This window comes from Athene noctua, chromosome 7, assembly GCF_965140245.1.
Source record: "Athene noctua chromosome 7, bAthNoc1.hap1.1, whole genome shotgun sequence".
Taxonomy (NCBI): domain Eukaryota; kingdom Metazoa; phylum Chordata; class Aves; order Strigiformes; family Strigidae; genus Athene; species Athene noctua.
Genome location: NC_134043.1, coordinates 8,148,703 through 8,167,219, shown reverse-complemented (window position 1 = coordinate 8,167,219; position 18,517 = coordinate 8,148,703). Strand labels below are relative to the sequence as shown.

General features: G+C 42.7%; 1 protein-coding gene across 5 annotated transcripts in view; it reads left to right on the top strand.

The window, feature by feature from the left end:
* MGAT5 (alpha-1,6-mannosylglycoprotein 6-beta-N-acetylglucosaminyltransferase) overlaps positions 1-12,825 on the top strand; it is a 136,253-nt gene extending 123,428 nt beyond the window's left edge. For 3 of the 5 annotated variants that reach the window (XM_074910210.1, XM_074910211.1, XM_074910212.1), the window contains exons 16-17: positions 3,637-3,794; positions 5,408-12,825. In XM_074910210.1, coding sequence (XP_074766311.1) covers positions 3,637-3,794; positions 5,408-5,606 — 357 coding nt within the window. In that variant the 3' untranslated portion in view covers positions 5,607-12,825. The remainder of the gene's footprint in view (positions 1-3,636; positions 3,795-5,407) is intronic. The other 2 variants (XM_074910215.1, XM_074910213.1) reach the window with 2 other exon arrangements.
* The last annotated feature ends 5,692 nt before the right edge of the window (positions 12,826-18,517 follow it).

The following is an 18,517-nucleotide window of genomic DNA, read 5'->3' as shown; positions in this document are numbered from 1 at the left end:
TTTAAAAATGGGGGTTATGTTTCCCCTTTTCCTGTCAGCAAGAGCTTCACTGGACTGCCACGACTTCTCAGATATGATGGATAGTGGCTTGGGCACTTCATCCACCACTTCCCTCAGGACCCACGTATGCATCTCCTCAGGAACTTCCTGGACTGCTTATGCCCTGCTGTGCTGTCCCTACAGCATATACTGGGATGATTGAAGTCCCCCATGAAGCCCAGGGCTTGTGAATGTGAGGCTGCTCCTGTCTGTCTGTGGATGGCCTCATCCACTTGGTCTTCCTGGTTGTGTGGCCTGTAGCAAACCCCCACTATAACATCTCCTATCTCTGCCCTCCCTTTAATCCTGACCCATAAACTCTCAGCTCCACATCCATCCCCAGGCAGAGCTCCATGCACTCCAGCTGGTCGCTGATAGAGAGACCCCCACTCCTTGTCTCCCCTGCCTGTCCTTCCTAAAGAGCCTGTATCCTTCCATTCCAACACTCCAGCCGTAGGAGCCATCCCACCATATCTCTGTGATACCAGTAAGATCGCAGCCCTGCAGGTGTGTGCACGTCCCTACCTTCTGTTTACTCCCTATGCTATGTGTGTTTGCACAGAGGCATTGAAGTTTGAGACCTTACTTGGAAGATTTTGTGGTGGGAGGCAGAACAGAGAAAGCAGCAGAAGCTTGGAACAGGATCAGTGATGCATGGAGTTGATCTGGTTCAGAGGTTGTGGGGGCATTAACCATGAGAGTGTGGTCTTCAGGGGATGTTTGAATGTGAAGAGGATGGGGCCAGATACACTCACCAGCAAGTCACTCAACGGGACAGTGAAACTGCAGGATTTAAAGGAGATGTCAGGAGTTTCCCTTTTGGGGTCTTGGCTCAGGATCAAGAGGGAGGACAGTGTTCACAGGAAAGGTTTAGTCAATTCCCTGAATCTGCAGATCCAGAAGCTGGGCTGAAGGTCTTCAAGGGCTGAAGAGAACTACTGTGAGCTGAGCTGTGGTTTCACATTTAGCAGTGCCACCTTCAGCTGGATTCAAACAGCTTTCACTCCAAGCTGCTCCCTCCTGCCAGTGCTCTGCCCCTGCCAGCAGCCCAGTGTGGCTGTCAGGTGCATCTGTACCATCTGCTGAATCCACCCCTTAATTCTTTTTGCTCTGTGGCTGCGCAAACAGTTGTGTCAGCTCTGCAGAGCGGCAGCACAGGGTGGGAACCAAAGGGTGGGACTGCTTCAGTTGGCACTGCCATCAAAGGAGCAGCCAGGCGACTGCAGACAAAGCAGCTGCAGGATTCCCTGTTGCAAACCTGGGAGCTGTTGGATGAGGCAGGCTGGGCTGATGGAACAGACATGCTGACTTTGAAAGATGTGGTCAAGCAGAGTACTTGGTAACCCAGCAGAAAATGTTTTTGGCAAGGCTCTCCTAGGTTAGCACACTGACTTGGCTCAGCAGAGGGTCAGCTGAGCGCCAGAGCCTGGCAAAGAGAGTGGAGTGAGGACATTCATCCGAGAGTAAGAAGAGCCAGAGGGAGGAGGACACCTCCTTTGACTGCAGGGCTAGGCCTGTCTCAACCTTGAAATAGTGGTGACAGGTAAAACAGACATAAACACTGTCTCTGGTGAAGCTTGACCTTCTGTTCCACGTAGCTTCTTTATTTTATCCTTATGCCTTGTAGTGTTGTGGGGCAAGCTAGACTGGGGTGAAGATACCAAATTTAGGTTGCTTTTGGTGGTTGATAGGAAAATTAGCCAGAGACAGCAAACAAACACAGCCCTGCATGCTGGTACCTGTGAAGGTGATGCGCTCTGAGACATGCTTTGAGGTGCCATAAGGTGAGGAAGGCTTCCAGCCAAGTTATGGACTGGAAATGGGAGGTTGTTCCCAGGTTTTGTGAACAATTTTCAGCTAGGAGATGTTAAAAGCACAAGCCCCCAGCAAATGGTAAAGCCTCACAAGTGATTCAGTGTCTTGGAAAAACTTTTGTCTTATGCATGCACTAGCTGTGAATCCAATCCAATGTTACAGTATTATGCTGTGTATATTACATTAGTATATATTACAGTATTGGACTGAATTTTGAACCTATGTAGATTTACTCCTGCATCTAGTATTTTAAATATTGATTTATAAAAGGACAAAATAAGCAAGGTGCTTAAGTCCAAATAGCAAAATTACCTTTTTGAAACTACCTCATTAAAACGTTCCTCCAACTATCTGTAACTAACCTTTTTTTTTAGATCCTGTTAATATTCTGCCATAAATATGCTCTAACATTACTTGGGGTTTTCGCATATGGCACAGGGGAATGGCTTAGAGCTGCATCAGGGGAAGTTCGGAATAGATCTTGGGAAAAAGTTCTTTGCTGAGAGTGTGGCCAAGCACTGGACACAGCTCCTCAGGGAAGTGGTCATGGCCCCAAGCCTGGCAGTGTTCAAGAAGCATTGGGACAGCACTCTTAGATGTATGGTTTAGCTTTTAGATTGCCCAGTGTGGAGTCAGGAGTTGGACTCTGCGATCTTCGTGGGTCCCTTCCAACTCGGGATATTCTGTGATTCATGACTGTATAATATTAAATTCATAGCTAGACCTGGGAGTATGAGATCTTCCTCCTCCAGCAGAGGAAATCTAAACAGATTAAAAACCAAACTGCTGTTGAGAACTCGTAAATGATTTATAGCTTAGCTTCATTAAAATTTCAAGTAGTTCAGCCTTTCTAATCTTTGGGTCACGGTGTGGGACCTGTTCAAACAAGTATTAGTTTTGTCAGGTGAAAGCAACCATGATGGACTGGGCCCACAGTTTTTGATCACCTTTTGATGAGAGTTGCCAAATGTTAAAATAATGGCTGAATATCATGGAATGTTATATAAAACCAGTGATTACAATTTTCTCTATGCTTTTTTTCATTTTAAATGTCAAGGCTATAAGAACTCATCTTTGAATAGTTTTTGCTAGCAGGTGTGTTCAGATATCATTTCTTCCTTCCCTCTTTCTGCTGCGGTGACACTTGACTACATGCATTATTTATGGCCGATTTTCTTCAGTGTTGGGAGAGCACTTTTACTAGCAGTTCAACCAAGAAGAGCAAACAAACTCTTTGAATCTGGTTGCTTTATAGAAATCTTCAGTCTTTTATGAGTTCAGCTCACTCCATAACGCTGCCAGTCCCCCGGTCCTTTCCACGTGGTTCTCCACATGGGCCTCGTGAGACATTTCTTGCCTACAGGGTAACTGGCCTCTGGGATTCTTCTCCTACCAAAACTTCCTCCTGATATTTGTGCTGTTACAAAAATAGTTCTGCTAACACTGAGTTAGTGAAACAGGAGTCACTGAGAAAGCCAAAATGGGTTGGGTGTGTGGAAGTAGAGAGACTTAACTAGAGTTGCTTATGATAAATTAAAAAAGGTAAGGTAGGGGAAAAGCTAGTTTGGGAAGAATGATGCTACCACATTTCATTTGAAGGTGATAATTCCCTCATGCTAAAAAAAAATTCTTTTTAAATATGCTTAGATTATTGATTTTAATACAACTGAAATTTGCTGCAAAATGAGTGTTTGGGTGATAGTAACCACTTATTTTACTAATGGGGAAAATTGCTGTCAAGGGACTGGATGCATCATAATAAAATGTGATTTGTCACTGCAGGATTTCTGTCACGGGCAGGTGATGTGGCCCCCATTAAGTGCCCTTCAAGTAAAAATTGCTGAACCTGGAAAATCCTGTAAACAAGTCTGTCAGGAAAGCCAGCTCATCTGTGAGCCTTCCTTCTTCCAGCATCTTAACAAGGACAAAGCTCTGCTTAGGTAAGTATTTAAAAGCACAAACATATTATTTAGTGTCTTTTTATTGCATGAGGTTTTGCCACACATGCAGATTAGTGTATGAACTCCGTGAGAAGCGCTGTCTCACTGCCAGCTGTGAGTGTAGCTGTCATCCTTTGTAGCAGCGGATGGGATAAGTTTCTGCTGCGCTGAGAGTGCTGTTCCGTGTAACATGTGCTTTTGCAATGAGGAGTACAGCTCCAAGGCCAAAATTTACATCTCTTTCTTCCCCCTCCATCTCCTCCTTTGCTTGGGCACTTTGGGTTGCTGGCGCTGCACAAAGATGCTTGTGCTGGAGGGCTGGCGATGCCAGGACTGTGATTGTGTTTAGATGGACCCTTCACAGCCCTGGCTGAGCTGAGCAGATGCACCGTTCCATAGCTTTTGCCATATCCCCAGAGTTAGTGAACTTGAGTGACTCTTAAAGCTAATCCTAACTGTGCTCAGTCAGCTGGGTCAGAAATGAAATGCATTTTTGCTGCAGTAAATGGCGATCTGTACATATCATGTGATTTCTATCACATAATTTTTAAAAATAGCTCTTAGAAAGTGTTGCTTTTATTTATTGAGCTCCCTCTTTGGTCACAACCAGACTGAACCATCTGTAGTCGTTGGCAATTAGCAATTACTGTTTCTGCAAACCTTTTGTTGGTATTGTCCTAGGTAAAGAGTTGTGAACCCTTGTGCATTAGAGGTAGTAGTTCCAATTTATAAAGCTTACCAGCTGTGCATTAAGGAAATTAATGTTGCTTTTAGGTGCTCTCTCTTTGGGAATATGTCTGTGTTCCTTTCAGAATGAAAACAAAGCACTCAAAACTGGCCTCCAACAAATGGCTGCTAGGGAAACTGCTTTCTAGGCTTTCTATCCCCACTTTTTGCTAAATTTAATTGTAGAAGGTTTGTATTTTTGTAGTTTTCTGAAAAGTTGTAATTTCCAGTGGACTTCAGAAGCAGCTTGTATAAAAACTGTGTCAGGCTTCTTTTCTAGCTGTCTAGACAAAATTATAATTCTGTGGGAGGAAAAAAAAAAAAAAAAAAAAAAAAAGCTGTTAAATGCTGAAAGCTAGGAATAAGTGAAAAACAAGTCTGTGCTGGAATTGCTATACCCTCGTGCTTAAGCTTTGTGGTCAGAAAATGGCAAGTGGAATTTATCTTTTTCCAGCAAGCTAGCGCGAGCTGCTTCCTCCGAGCAGCGGGTCCCACACTGCCCGGCACGTTGGGCCTGGCCTGGGGGACAGCCCTGCTGGAATCCATCAGAGTATCTCCTGATTTCAGGTTCTTTGTTTTGTGTTGCTAGAAATCCACAGCGTATTTAAATATTACGCTGTGGGGAACCGTCAAAAGCATTTTTTTCCCTTTTTAACATCTTTCATTAATCTTTAGGAAGCGAATTAAAGCTGAAAAGGCTGCACTGCCCTCTGCAGAGAGAATCTGTGCAGGCAAAATGAGTTATGTTCTGGAAATCTGCAATTCTAAATGTACTTGATTTAAGATGCAATATAGCATTTCATTTTATTTTTAGCGGGGAAGGATGAAAACTGTACCAAACTCCTGGAAACTCCACTGTGATTTAGATTATGTGCTTTGCTTTTTAGGCATAATATCGAATGTCTCACCATGGAGTCTGCAAATGATATTCTGGTCCCCTCTTTCGATGGAAGAAGGAAGCACTGTGTTTTCCAAGGTGACCTCTTACTGTTCAGCTGTGCCGGATCCCACCCAACCCACAGAAGAATCTGCCCCTGCAGAGACTATATTAAGGGGCAGGTTGCACTTTGTAAAGACTGCCTATAGCAGCAGCAGAGCTTCTTTTGAGTTGAGGACAAAATGTAAGTAGTTTTGAGAGGAGCTACTTATTACTTCCTGCACTTTTGTCCAGGTTTTTCGCTGCAGGCAGAGCTATCATTGCTGGGCAGAATTATCTACTAAGAGAGGAGGGATTCATAACAAACAGCTAACTGATCTTTTTTTCCTATAAGAACATTTGCAGTGTAACTCTTCAGATTCCTTCATCTGTTTGCAAAGAGAAATGAGTTTCATGCTCTTCAGTGATTTGAAGATGACTGCACAGAATAGTTTGTAGAAAATTCCCAGACCCATCAAACTTCTTTTTTTTTCTGTTGTTTGGGTGAAGTGTTTTCTATTTTTTTTTTAATGAGTTAGGTCATCCCTCATCATGCTTAGCTAAAGGATCTCAACTTCATTCCAATAGAAAATTGAAAAAAGTGTGCTTGAGGGAAGGGGTACAGGGGAGGGAGGACTAACATTTTATTCTGGGTGCACTGTTCTGAGTACTGCTTTAGCTTGACTGGCTATAAAGTGGTTTACTTCACAAGAACTCGGAATCACAAGATAGCTCTGTACCCTGTTATTGGGTTATCTGGGCCCAGTTCTTTTTGTTTTCTTTTGTTTTTTAAAAATCTTTGTATACAACATGGTATTGTCTGCATCACAGCCGCTGCATCGGAGCAGTCTAAACAGAGTATCATGAATGAGCAAATAGGCACTTGCCAGCGTGTGACACATGTTGGTGACTCGACAACTGACTAAGGGTTGTGGCATTCTTCAGTGTGGAAAAGCTACAAAAACATACTGCCATTTTTGGAATGGACTTGTCACAGTTTACTGGTCCCATTTAGAGAGTAATCCTTGGAATTTGCCCATGCTTCTGTTGTAGTCTGTCTACTAGAAATACTGTGTGAAGCAAAAAGTATTCAGCATCATTGGAGCAATATTATCGTTAGAGCCTCAGTTTGCTACGGCTTCCAGTAGTTAAAGTGTTGCTGAATGACATAGAAAGGTTAAACTAAGCTAACTATAATTATCGTACGGTAGAAATGTAAAATGTCTTCATAACTAGTTAGGTTTTTTAAAAGAATTTTTTTCAGAAGAACGAGTAAGAGGAGACAAACAACTGCTAAGAAAAGCATCGATCAATCTTGTGGGTTTTTGATTGTTTTTCTGTTTGGGGGGGTGGTGTTTTTTTTATTTTCTAGCAGGCACACCAGTTACAAATTCAGAGTAAAACAATTCAGGAGTTTGAAATTCCAATCAAACTTGATTTTTTTAGAGCAGCAAGTTAAATCTTCTAAACCGCCTTCTTTTTATAGAGGTAATTTTTGTTATTTTCAGCAGAAGGTGGCATGCTTGATAGCACCACTTGTAAGAAAGAAAATGATATGCGAAGATTAGTGAGAAACAAATCTGCAGTATATTTTGAAAGCGGTCATAGTCTGCAGGTTTACAATTCAGATGTGCTCTGACCATACTGGGAAAAAAACCTCAAATCAACATGAAGCATTTTTTCATAAAGATTAACAAACGTTACCAGGTAATAGTGAAAAGCACAGATGCTTTAAATTTTCCTTTCTTGGGAATATCTGGTTGGTTCAGATTCTTCTCGTAACTGGCATTCATTATCTGTGTGTGAATATTGATGTTCTCTTGACCTACCAAAGACCAAGCAAGGGAAATGCTGTTTCGTCATGAATAAATTCTCAAGACCAGAGAACAGAACAGAATACATTTACAGTTTCAATTTAAAAGCAGTGAATTCACTTTTTCAAGTTTTTCATTTCCTGCCTCAGCACTCCTGTAACACTCCGTGCCATTGCTGGGGACTACACGGGAGCTTCATCCTGAGAGATTGTTGAGTATCCAAAAAGGGTGTGTGGGAGCTGTTGAACAGTGGGGCCACCAGTACGATGATAAAATATGCTGTAGTTTAGAGTAATTTTCCAGCAACAGAGCAGCTGGGTTCTATAATGGGAGGCAAAATTTTGTATGAAAAGAAAACAAACACAAGCTAGTATGAAAACCTTACTGTAACCATAGCTCAGCATTTGCTTCATTCAGCACAAATGTAGTTTGCCATAGTTTGAATACCCTGGAAAAGCTGGGGGAGGAGGATTGGAAATGGGTCTGAGCAGGCACAACAATTCATTTTGTATTTATATAAAATAATCCCCACATACCTGTGCATATTTGTGCAACTGGAAGATCCTGCGTATCAAAGTATATATGCTTCTGCCTGGTGCCAAAAGTAAAGGCAACAGCAGAATTTGTCTTTACCAGTTCAGCCTGAGGTTCTTCAGGCAGGAATTTAGTTTGGAATGACATATCACAGAATTACATTGGAAACAAAGATCTGTATGTGTGCACTTAAAGAATGCAAAACACGTAGTTTTTGCTGTAGTGTAATTCCTTGCTGTAAATACATATTTGCTTGTTTCCCCCCCCCACTGTATGGTCTGCAGGGCATACTGCATTTTATTTTGCCTCTAAACCTTTAAAGATGGGAGGGCTTTGGTATTTGTTATTATAAGATTTTCTGGTCTAGTGCTTTGCTCAGTGCTAAGTTTGCCTTTACCACAGCAGGGAGAGTCAATTATAAGCTCTGTTTTTTTCATGCTGTAGCACTGTTTCTAGTCTACTGAACTGAATTACTGCGTACTGGCAAAAATGAAACAGCAAACACCAATGCCACTTGCATTTCAGCCAGGGACAGGACATCTACATTGGCTTCGGAATCGGTTGGGTCTGATCCTATTTCCACTGGAATCTATAGAGAAGACTCAGTCTTAAAGAAAAAAGAATCAAGACCTATAATTTGATAGGCCTCTTATTAAGTTTAAACTCTCTTTAAGAAGAAATATTACTTCTGTGAAATACAGCTTCAGTCTAAATTTCTGTAAAAGGAGACGATCACATGAGAACTGTAAGTGCATAAACTTTGTACACGTTACTCACTAAACCCAATCCAGCACTCCCCCATCACACCGCAGTGTTTGTTCATGCGTTGATAAATAAGTGAATCCTTCCGCAGGTAAGCACTCAGGCAAATCCATGAGGGACTATTTAAAATTTTGAATGATTTACTAAAATGTATGAGATATATATCTCCACATTTCAGGACAGAGGGCAGCCTTCTGTCCAAGTCCCATACCTATTTTCCTTCCTAATTAAAGAATAAAGGTGTAGTCCAATTCTTGCACTTAAACAAGGATATTAGAGATGGGACTGTGCTACTGTATTTTAGTCTGACAGTAAAGCTTGCAGCTTCCATTACTCAGAAATCAGGTTTTTGCATGACTTGCATTTGAATATATTGATCAGCAGTTGATGGGAAAAAAAAAAGTCTAAAGTTGAATATAAAAAACATTTTACAGGCTTTTAAACATATCTCTCATATCAAGACATTCTTTGTTTTAAAATTTTGTATTTTTGTATGTGACCTAGTTTTTTTCAAAAATCTTGTTCCTACGAGATTAGGAAACTTGAGAGAAGCATTTACATATTTATTAAAATTAACATAAAAGGCTTGCCTTTGAAAGGTAAAGTTGCTAAATACACACTGTTTAAAAATGCCAATAAAAACCTCATTTATTTCATATATGCAAGTTGATTTGCACATGTATAAATAGAGTTGCTTTTTGCATTTTTTGCTTAGTTTCTATGTTTCTTTTTGTAATTTATAGTTGCAGCTGTGTGTTTGCTTGTTTATATCAGATTATGTTTCTCCTACAAATATTTAATGTTTATGTGCCTTTTTTTACTTTCTTTGGGGTTTGGATGAGTGTTTGGAATATGGACACTGTCTGAACAAGTATAATGGAACACTAATTACAGGTAAAAATAGTGCTTGATGACTATACAACTTAGCGATACGAATTTTGAATGTTGTTAAGTAGTGGAGAAATCTGTTGTAGAACTATAAGGTAAGGGTTAATAAGATAAAAGATACTATAACTTTAATAATTCTTGCAAAACGTTGCTTCTGTAAGCAGAATGCCCTTTACTGAATATCTGTAATTTGACATGAGATGAGAGCTCCTGCTGGGATGGGATGTCTGCTCAATGACCAGAGAGCAAACAAAAGCCGTTATATTCCCCAAGGAGACAATGCTAGCAGGAAACCTCTAGAAACAGCCACATCTGATTTGATCAGCAGGAAAATTGAAGATCCCCATTACAGTCTGTGAGACGTTGGTTTCTCGGATAAAGACATCTGTCTGTACGTGGAGGTGCACGGGGTGGTTCCTGGTGCTACCAGGAGAATACAGTCCTTTTATGACACCTGCATTTATGACTCTCAGTGGGGAAAGGGAACTCTGGATATTCAGCTTATTGCAGGTGTTTTTAATGCTACTACTTTTCTGCAAGAAGAACATTTTGCAAAATAGCTGCTGATCAGGTTTCGGTGGGAGATCACAGAATGGGGTTGCAGACAGCCAGGACTATGCAACTGCCCCGCTCAGCTCTGCTCCACATACATGTACTAGCTTCTGTGACTCACTCACTGACAGCATTCAGACGTGCTCAGAGTTTCTGATGATGGCAGCTGCAAATCAGGTTGTTAGCCAACATCTTCTCTCCTCACTTACTCATGTCGTACTATTATTCTTTAAAATCCTAGTCAAGGTCCTTGATTTATCCTCGATACGAAAGACATGCCCTCCCCTCTCAAGAATGAGTGGCCCGTCTAAATTACAAAGATGATTTACAAGTTTGCAGCACTTTTCATATAAACAAAATCCAAATTGCTTTCTCAGGTATGTATTTTGCTCATAGTGCATTTCAGGACCAGATTTTGCTAGTAAAATAAATTAAATGGGATGAATCAGGCTGGTTACAATCTCATCCAAGTCTAATTAACTTCATGACTCCCACTGGCTTCAGAACTCCTCCATTAATTTTTCTTCAAATTAAAAAAGCAGCTCTCCCTTTTTTATAAATATAAAGCACTCTATCTTACAAGATAAAGACCAAACACTTTCAGGTTGCATCATACATGTAGCAGCAGCCAGTTTTCTTGCTGTTACAGCATATATCATCTTGGACTAAGTTGATGTTAAAGTATCAGTTGAAAACTTGGTTAAAGAGCTACAGTTTGGAGTTGGAGGGGCAGGGGGGTTTGTAGTTTTGTTGCTTGTTTTTTTTAAAGAGACTGTTAGTTATCAGTTTCCAGTTTCACGGTCTTTTTTCCAGGGGTGCTAACATTTAGGCATGGCTGTTTGTGATGTTTGTCCCACAGCTGCTATGCCTTCAAGCTTCTGACTGGCAATCTCTTTCCATTTGCCATTCGTTCTCCTTTGGTCCCATCTTTCTAGGGACCGCTGCAGAGTTGAGGAGAATACTGCACTGACAGATGTATGCTTTCGTTCAGGTTGAAAAGGCCGGGGGCAGATACGGTTTCATTGAGATATGCTTTAGTAATATTGCTGTAAATGTAACATCAAAACATATTGTTTTATGGGCAGTGACTTAAATCTCATCTTTGTATTTTCAAGCAGCTCTATAGGTTTTTTTTTAAATTAGTTTGTCATTTTCGAATATTATATTTAAATGGAATGTGTAAAGAGCAAACTCTGTGTATCAAGTGTAAGATGTTTACTGTAGGAATGTGTTGAAAATACCAGAGGCTGAACCCCAGAACGCCTCAGATGAGGCATCGTTCATGTTCTTTCTCCCAGGGAAAAATAACGAAGTGCAACCATTGCCAAAGTCTTGCTTTTGTAGGTGTAATCCTTTACGTAGTCACGTAATTATGAACATAGTAGCATGTTTTAATTCAGCAGACCTCTCTCAACAGCACTAAGCCACCTGTTTATTGGATAAATAAAATCAGGTCCTCAAAGTTTTGATAAAAAACGTAGTAAGTCCACCTTCCACATGCAGAAACTGCTTTGAAAAAATTCAGTTGTAATCAAGGGCCCAATCGCCTCCTCCGCCCTGGGAAGGCTGGCGCAGGTGCCGTGTACCTGAGGTGGGCTCTGCATGGGAACAGAATTTGTCACGGTGGGGGAGAGCTCGCCGACCTGCAGCCACTCAGAGCTGCTCTCCTCACGCTTCACAGCGACGCTAACACGCGGCTGCTGCTCTGTGCAGGAAAATACATCAGTACTGCGCTGCGCTGGCCCCTGCTTGCAAATCCCAGCCCCGGGCCTGTGCTGCTGCGCCCAGGGCCGGGCACACCGCAGAGGCTCAGCCCTGCAGGAGCCAGCACAAGCCTTGGCTTTCAGGAGAGCGTGTAAGTAACGCTGCGGCGTTTCCTGGAGCAGGGCAGGCACTCCGCAGCGAGCATGCGGCGCGGCCTGCCGCGGACTCCAGCAGCTGCAAAGTAGTTTGAAGTATCAAATAGGTAATCATGTTAAATTGCTGTCTGAGGGCAGCTAATTTTAATAGGGTTATCCCCAGAACTAATTTGTTATGTTCATTAACAGGTCTGTGGCAGTACAGTGACAGTGAAAACCATCTTAAAGAAGTCATGGGGTTATTTGGTTTTCACAAAGGAATACAGCAGAGGAGGAGGAAATGGCAGTTTTTACCAAAGGCAAAAAGAGTAAATTTTATGAGAAGAGTTACCCTGAAGATTCTAAGAGAGCTAAAAAGAAAACTAGAAAGGAATATTTGCAAAGCTAATTTGAACTCGAAGTGGATCCCCCTGAGCTTGCTAGGCTGGTGGCTGCGGGGAGCCCTCCAGAGGGCACTGGGGGGCAGGTCTTTGGTTTCTGGTCTGGATCATTCCCTGGGGGAGCCTCTCTCCATGGGTGAAGGGGGTCAAAGTCTAAATAATCCCTGTAGTGCTGTAAATTGGAAAAAAACCTACTGACATCTGTAAAAATAAAAAACTGCTGCTTTTTGCAGATAATAATTTGGAGTCAATGAGAGTTTTTCTATGTACATGAGAACTTCAGGGTCAGGCTGGTACTGTATGTGTTTGGTTTGAATTCTCTCTTAGAAGGTTGATCCTTTGCTTTATTTAAATGGTTGTGTTCCACTATATTACGTTCAAGCAGTTTGATTCAGAAAGAACAGAACACAGTGGTTCAGATACTGTCAAGTTACTGGGGTTCAATAGGATGGGATTTTTTTAATTTAATTTTTTTTTTTTTTTTTTTTTTAGAAAAGTAAATGTCTGTACTTTAATGGCATAGAAAAATGCTTTGTTTTCACTGTTGTAGAAAAAATCTAGGGAGAACTTTATTTTTCAATAAACCTTTTTCTTGTGTGATTTGGATTTATGATTGCTTTGTGCTTAAATGGGAAGTTCATGAGCTGCCATTTAGACAAAACTGCATTTGTGTGGCTTATCTTGGCACTTCTGCTGCTGACCCACCTCTGCAGAGGTAAGTCACAGCATGAACAGTCCCATCTACCCACCGCTTGGCTGTAAGAACAACAGGCAAGTAATTATCTGTTTGTTTTGTTCTGTTTTAAACCAGTCGGGTAATGGATAAAGTCAAGCCTCCTTTTAGGACAGCAGTTTTGCTGGAGGAGGATAGTTAGGAAGTCTTGGTTTCCTGGAAGGTTCCAGCACGCAAGGACTGTGGGATGGCACAATGGCACATGGATATACAAGACTCAAGTTCAAAACCAAAAGCTACGTTGTGGTAAGACAACAGCTTTAGAGAGTGTTGTCTTTCAAGATCCAAGTTTAAAGGTGAAGAGCTCGGCTGGCTTACGAAATACTCACATATGGAACCAGGGATCATGCATGAAACGCTGGACTATGCGCCCGTGTTACTTCAGTCAGCCTCGCTCCCAGGCTGGGTCGGGGTCCCCGGAGCTGCCAGCAGCAGGGGCTGCAGGGGCCCCCCGGGGTGCCAGAATTGTCTGAAAGTCAGGACCTGGCATCTCAGGGCAGCAGAGAGTGCGCTCAGGGCACTTACAGGTGCCACATTAAATCACCTTGGAGGCTGTAAACACCTATATCAGAAAAGCTGTACAATATCAACAGCTACAGAGTGAAACTTCTTACAAGGGAACGGTTGAGTTTATTTCAGTTGTGCCTGTTCTGCTGCAAGGCTCTGTGTGCCCACCTCCTTTTTTGCTAGTCCAGCGGAGACTGAGGGGAAGGGTCCTCTGTTGTCAGGTTCTGCTAGCAAAGGTGAGAGGTTTTGGTGGAGATGTCCAACAGGAATAGAACAATTGGTGGGGGAGCAGTATGGAGTAGTAAAATGAATACTAAAAAACCCACCCAACCAAAAAAAAAACTAAAAGACCAGCTCTTTTTATCAGTTCTAAAAACATCCCTTTGTAACATAGCTGCTAATGTGCTTTTTAAAACTACCCTGGAGAAAAGCAGCTGCTGAGTTCCTCACAATATCTTTTTCCAAGTTTTTCATATTTTTTTTTTCTTTATATGTCATCACATGTAACTTGAGTGTAATGTAAAATCAGAATAGTATGGAAGTTGGTGTCAACTTGGGATCCTTTATTTGCCCTGTCCCAATTAATGACACATAGCATAAATAAAAATTAAATAAATAAAAGTGAGGAGGTGAAATGCCAGGTGGAAGGTTTGGGACCTGGGTCTGGATATCCAGCTGCAGTCAATTCACTGCCAGAAATGGGGAGTTCAGTGCATGGGGGCTACATGTGATGGTTTTCTGCTGCGCAGCGCTGGCGGTGCTTCTGCAAGAGCTGTTTATTACTGTTTCAGTGAGGTGAAGTACATGAATATCCTTCACTCTTCACCCCTTTTTATGGGTATTCCCTTGGCATACTTCATCTCAAAATGGGTGCAAATTTTGTTGGATCCCTGTTGCTATTCAACATAGCACAATTCCCAAATGTTTCCTAACATCAAAATTAATTAGTGGAGAACACTGCTCAGTCAGTCCCTTGTTCTGGTTATTTTTGGAAACGTTTTCCTTCCTGTTTCATTCCCCTAATTATGGCTCTGCTTTGACATAAGGAGACATCTGTAAAATGGTGAGCAGCTAGAGTCAGCTGTGGGCTGTGTTGCAGTCACATAATGGAAAAAAAATGTGTGAACACTGGAACTTGGAATAAAAAAATACGCCATGCAGCTGTATTGGAAAGATCATTGGGGGAGCTTAAATACGGAACACTTCAAGTCTCCCACACTTAGACTGGTTTCAAACTCCATCTGGTAGAGCGTCCACGGATGGAAACATTTTGCCAGGACTTTGTGCCGCTCTCAGAAGCCTCACCTCACCCTGGCACCTCCTCAGCGTGCAAGAGAGGGAGCAGCCCTTTACTGTCATGTTTATGTTTATCCTTTTCGGGACTTGCACATTGTATTATTTTACTGATTATGGAGACTCTATTTAACTGAACTCCTGGTAGTGAATCTGTTGCCAAAAAAACAATTATTGTTTGCACCGAACAGACTCCAGCTGTTCAGGCTCACTGTATGTCCTGCTTTGTCTCGTGGCCCCTTGGCTCAGAGCACTCTCCTCCCAGGAGCCTCGCTGCAGGACCTCGGCATCTGCCTCCAGCACGTCTGTCAACACGTTTGTGAGGGGGGAAGCTTCAAAGCAAAAGAGTGCTGGACACAACCGCTGAAACAGAAATACCACCTTTACAGAAAATGTACCATGGTGTTTCAGCAAGTACCAACCGTTGCTTGCAGTGTAAGTAATCTGTGTGATGAAGCTTTGAAGTGGCAGCTGCTCAATCACTAGAGACCCCTCTCTGCTTTAATTTCCTCCCCAGCTCCAGAGGAGGGCAGAATCAATGTGATTTGCCCAAGGCCACGCTACAGGCTTGGATTCTGCTTGCTGGGTTTGCCCCAGTCAAAGGAGGTTGGTATTTCTGGTCACCTGCCCATTTTAGACTAGGCTTTGCCTTTACTCCACTCCCTGCTCTGGGTGACGGTCCTGGAAGGCAGGTGGTGTTGAGCTCGGAATACCAGGGTTGGTGGCAACAGCAGACAAAATGGGCCATTTCCTCATTGCTTGCCAAGCTAACTTAGAAGAGCACCCTTTGTGCAGGCTTTAGGTAAAATGTACTTTCAGCCTCCCTCCATGCCTGTGGCAGCCCCTGCGCTGAGCCCAGGGGGTCACTGATCCACGAGAGGGGTAACACCCACGAACCACTTGGTGCTGCCTCAAATACCAGTATTGTGGCTGAAAAGAAAACAGCAGCTCCCAAACGTGGGAGGAACAGGAGAGGGGGAATATCCCGGGGGTGTCTGCTATTTGATTTAATTACGGTCTGCAATTGCGTAACCTGGACCCACACGCCAGGCCGCAGGAATGTGTTTTTGTGCGCTACTCCTGTGCCGTTCCTGTTCCTCCGTGAGCAGCCCCAGGCTGGTGATGTGCTTTGTCACAGCACCACTTGCTGGCAGCTCCCCTCACACAGACCAGCAGCAGCCAGGAGGAGTGGTGAGAAATTACAGGTGCTGCGAACACAGCAAAACACTTCCCTACGTGCAAACTCCAGCTGAAGCATCTACACAAGTCGATGTACCCTGGGGGTAATCTCTGGTCAAGTAGCTTCAGTGCTTCCTGTTCTCTGTTGCCGCAGAGGCAGCTTGCTGCTAGCACGGCCCTCTCTTTAATACTCCATCCTCAGTGGCTTCAAAAGGAAATGGATAGTGAATTCATTTCTGGAGTATAAATTTGACTGTCTACGAACAATGCATTGCCAGGCTGGGAACAATTTCTGCCTTGTGTGTTATTAAGGCTTAGTACTTGTCTTAGGACCTGGCACCGGCCCCCAAAAAGGGATTCCAGGAGTGTCTACACTTTTTCCGAGGCAGCTGGGAGTGCAGCAGTGCAACGGTATCATTAGCAGTGAGGAACACTGTGGTACCTTCCCCGATGCAGGTACACCTGGAGCTGAATTTGCCCACATCTGAGGAGCTTCTTGTCTGGGTCTTTGCTTCAGGTCCAGTTCTGGAACATCATTTGCAGCAAGGAGCTTCTTTTGAGGCTCCATTTTTCCACCACGGTTGGACAACGCTTATTTAAGGCTTACCTATTACTGCTAGAAGTGAAACGGGACTAAATTGGTGAGGGAGGATGTTAGTCTGGTGATTTCTTGCTCACAATCTGGGTTCAAAAAATCTGGCTTTTAGCCAGGAGTAGATCATTACCATTTTCTGTTATTAAAATACACCTCATGCCTACCTGCTGCATGCGGGGCACGGCTTGGGATTCAAGGCTGCAGCTGCTGTAATCCTTACTGTGAGAGTTTCTGACAGCTTCCTTCTCTGCTCAACAATATGGTCAAATTCAAAGCACCTGCTTCAATTTGTAGTCACTTTCAGGGATTAATCTGCAATTCTGAGTTTGGCCAGACTTCAGTGTCAGTTTGCAGTCTCTGCACTGGCCAGTGCTGCTCCTTCTACCAACACCGAAGCTCCTTCCTCGTGTCCTGTGCGTGACAAAGAGGATTTGGCACTGCTGCCAAGTTGCTGAGGCCTGTGATCACCAAGCAAAATAAGATGCTGGCCAGTGCCAAGTTTCAGGTGATTAGTCAAGGGCTTTTAAGCTATTTCAGTTTTTGAGAAGTCCACCTTCACTCAGCTGAGTTGGAAGCACACTTGTTATCTCACAGTTAGAAAAACCAACTAGCACAGACATTTAATAAAGAAAACAAATATAGAAACTGTTACCTTTGAGGGCAGCTGGCTAGAGCAGAGTATCTCAGTAAACTGGATGAGCAGTTATTTTCTCTTCCATTGTCAGGTACCATACAAAGTCTCCCTGATGCTAGCTGGCTTTGTCAGCATGTATTTGCTTACATTTCTGAGTATCGTTATTTCCTGGTCTTTTTCCTTTTAAGTATACAAGTTATTTCAGTTATTTTCTTGTATTTACCTGCTAAAAATCAGAAATGCTTTGAAGCACCTGAGGTAACTGAAAAGTTTCTGCAATGGCTTTAAACTAATCTGATAAGAAAGATTATGATTAACTTGTTTAACCACATCTTTTCAATGGCTATGAAGCTGGAGTCTGTACTTACAAACATCCTCTAGGAGCATTCCGGCGTTCCAGAAAGTGTGAAACTTCATTTACTCAAGTGTTTGACCTTGCTTCATGCATGAACACATCTGCGTAGTCCTGTGCTCCTATTTACACTCAGCATTTTAACAGCATTATTTAATGTTTGAGCCGGGTGTTGGTCTGAATGTCCTACATACTTTCAATGGTCTAAGACTTCTGTATTGCAAAGGTTACACCAGGAGTTGAGTATCTTGCCACAGCCAGTTACACCTTCTTGCTCACCTTCTGAAGCCGTTGGTGCTGGCCTCTGCAACAAACCGGCTGCTGGAGTGCATGGCCCTGTGAAGCAGCACTTTTAGTAGTTCCCAAGCGTCATTCTAACAACTACCAGTGGGACTGGAGAAGTAATAAAGCCCCTGGAGAGATGGAAGAAGGTAAGCAGTACTAATAAAACTAACAAAACCACAAAATGTCTAATATTGCAGAGTTCAGGCTCTGGTTCTATGATTCTGATGCTGGAGATGCCTGACTAAAGCTAGAATTTTCTGCTTCAAGCAGAACAAAGCGTCATCTTTCCAATATCGTGCACCTCATATGGGCACTGTCAGGTGAGTGAAACCTTCGCGTGGTCTCTTCCTACATTTGGAGTTGGCTTTTACTAAAGATCCTTAAAGATCTGGCTGAGAACCTGCTAAGCGACATATGATGGGAAACAGAGTTTTAGCATCACATGGCACCAGTAAACAAATCAGTGTCCCTACTGTCCCATCAATCACCAAACAGTCTAATTGTACAGCTACTCTAGTTTATGTAGTCTATTGTTGTGTAGCTAGAAACGGGCATTTCTGGCTACTTGGCTACTTACCGTGCTCCTATTTCAAACTCGACAGCAGCCTGTCTACTTTTTATCCACCTGTGATAAACAGAAGCAACAATACTGGTTCTGTGTTGTGAAAACCAACCTGGAATATATAAAATAAAGAGAAAATGGATATAGCCAGA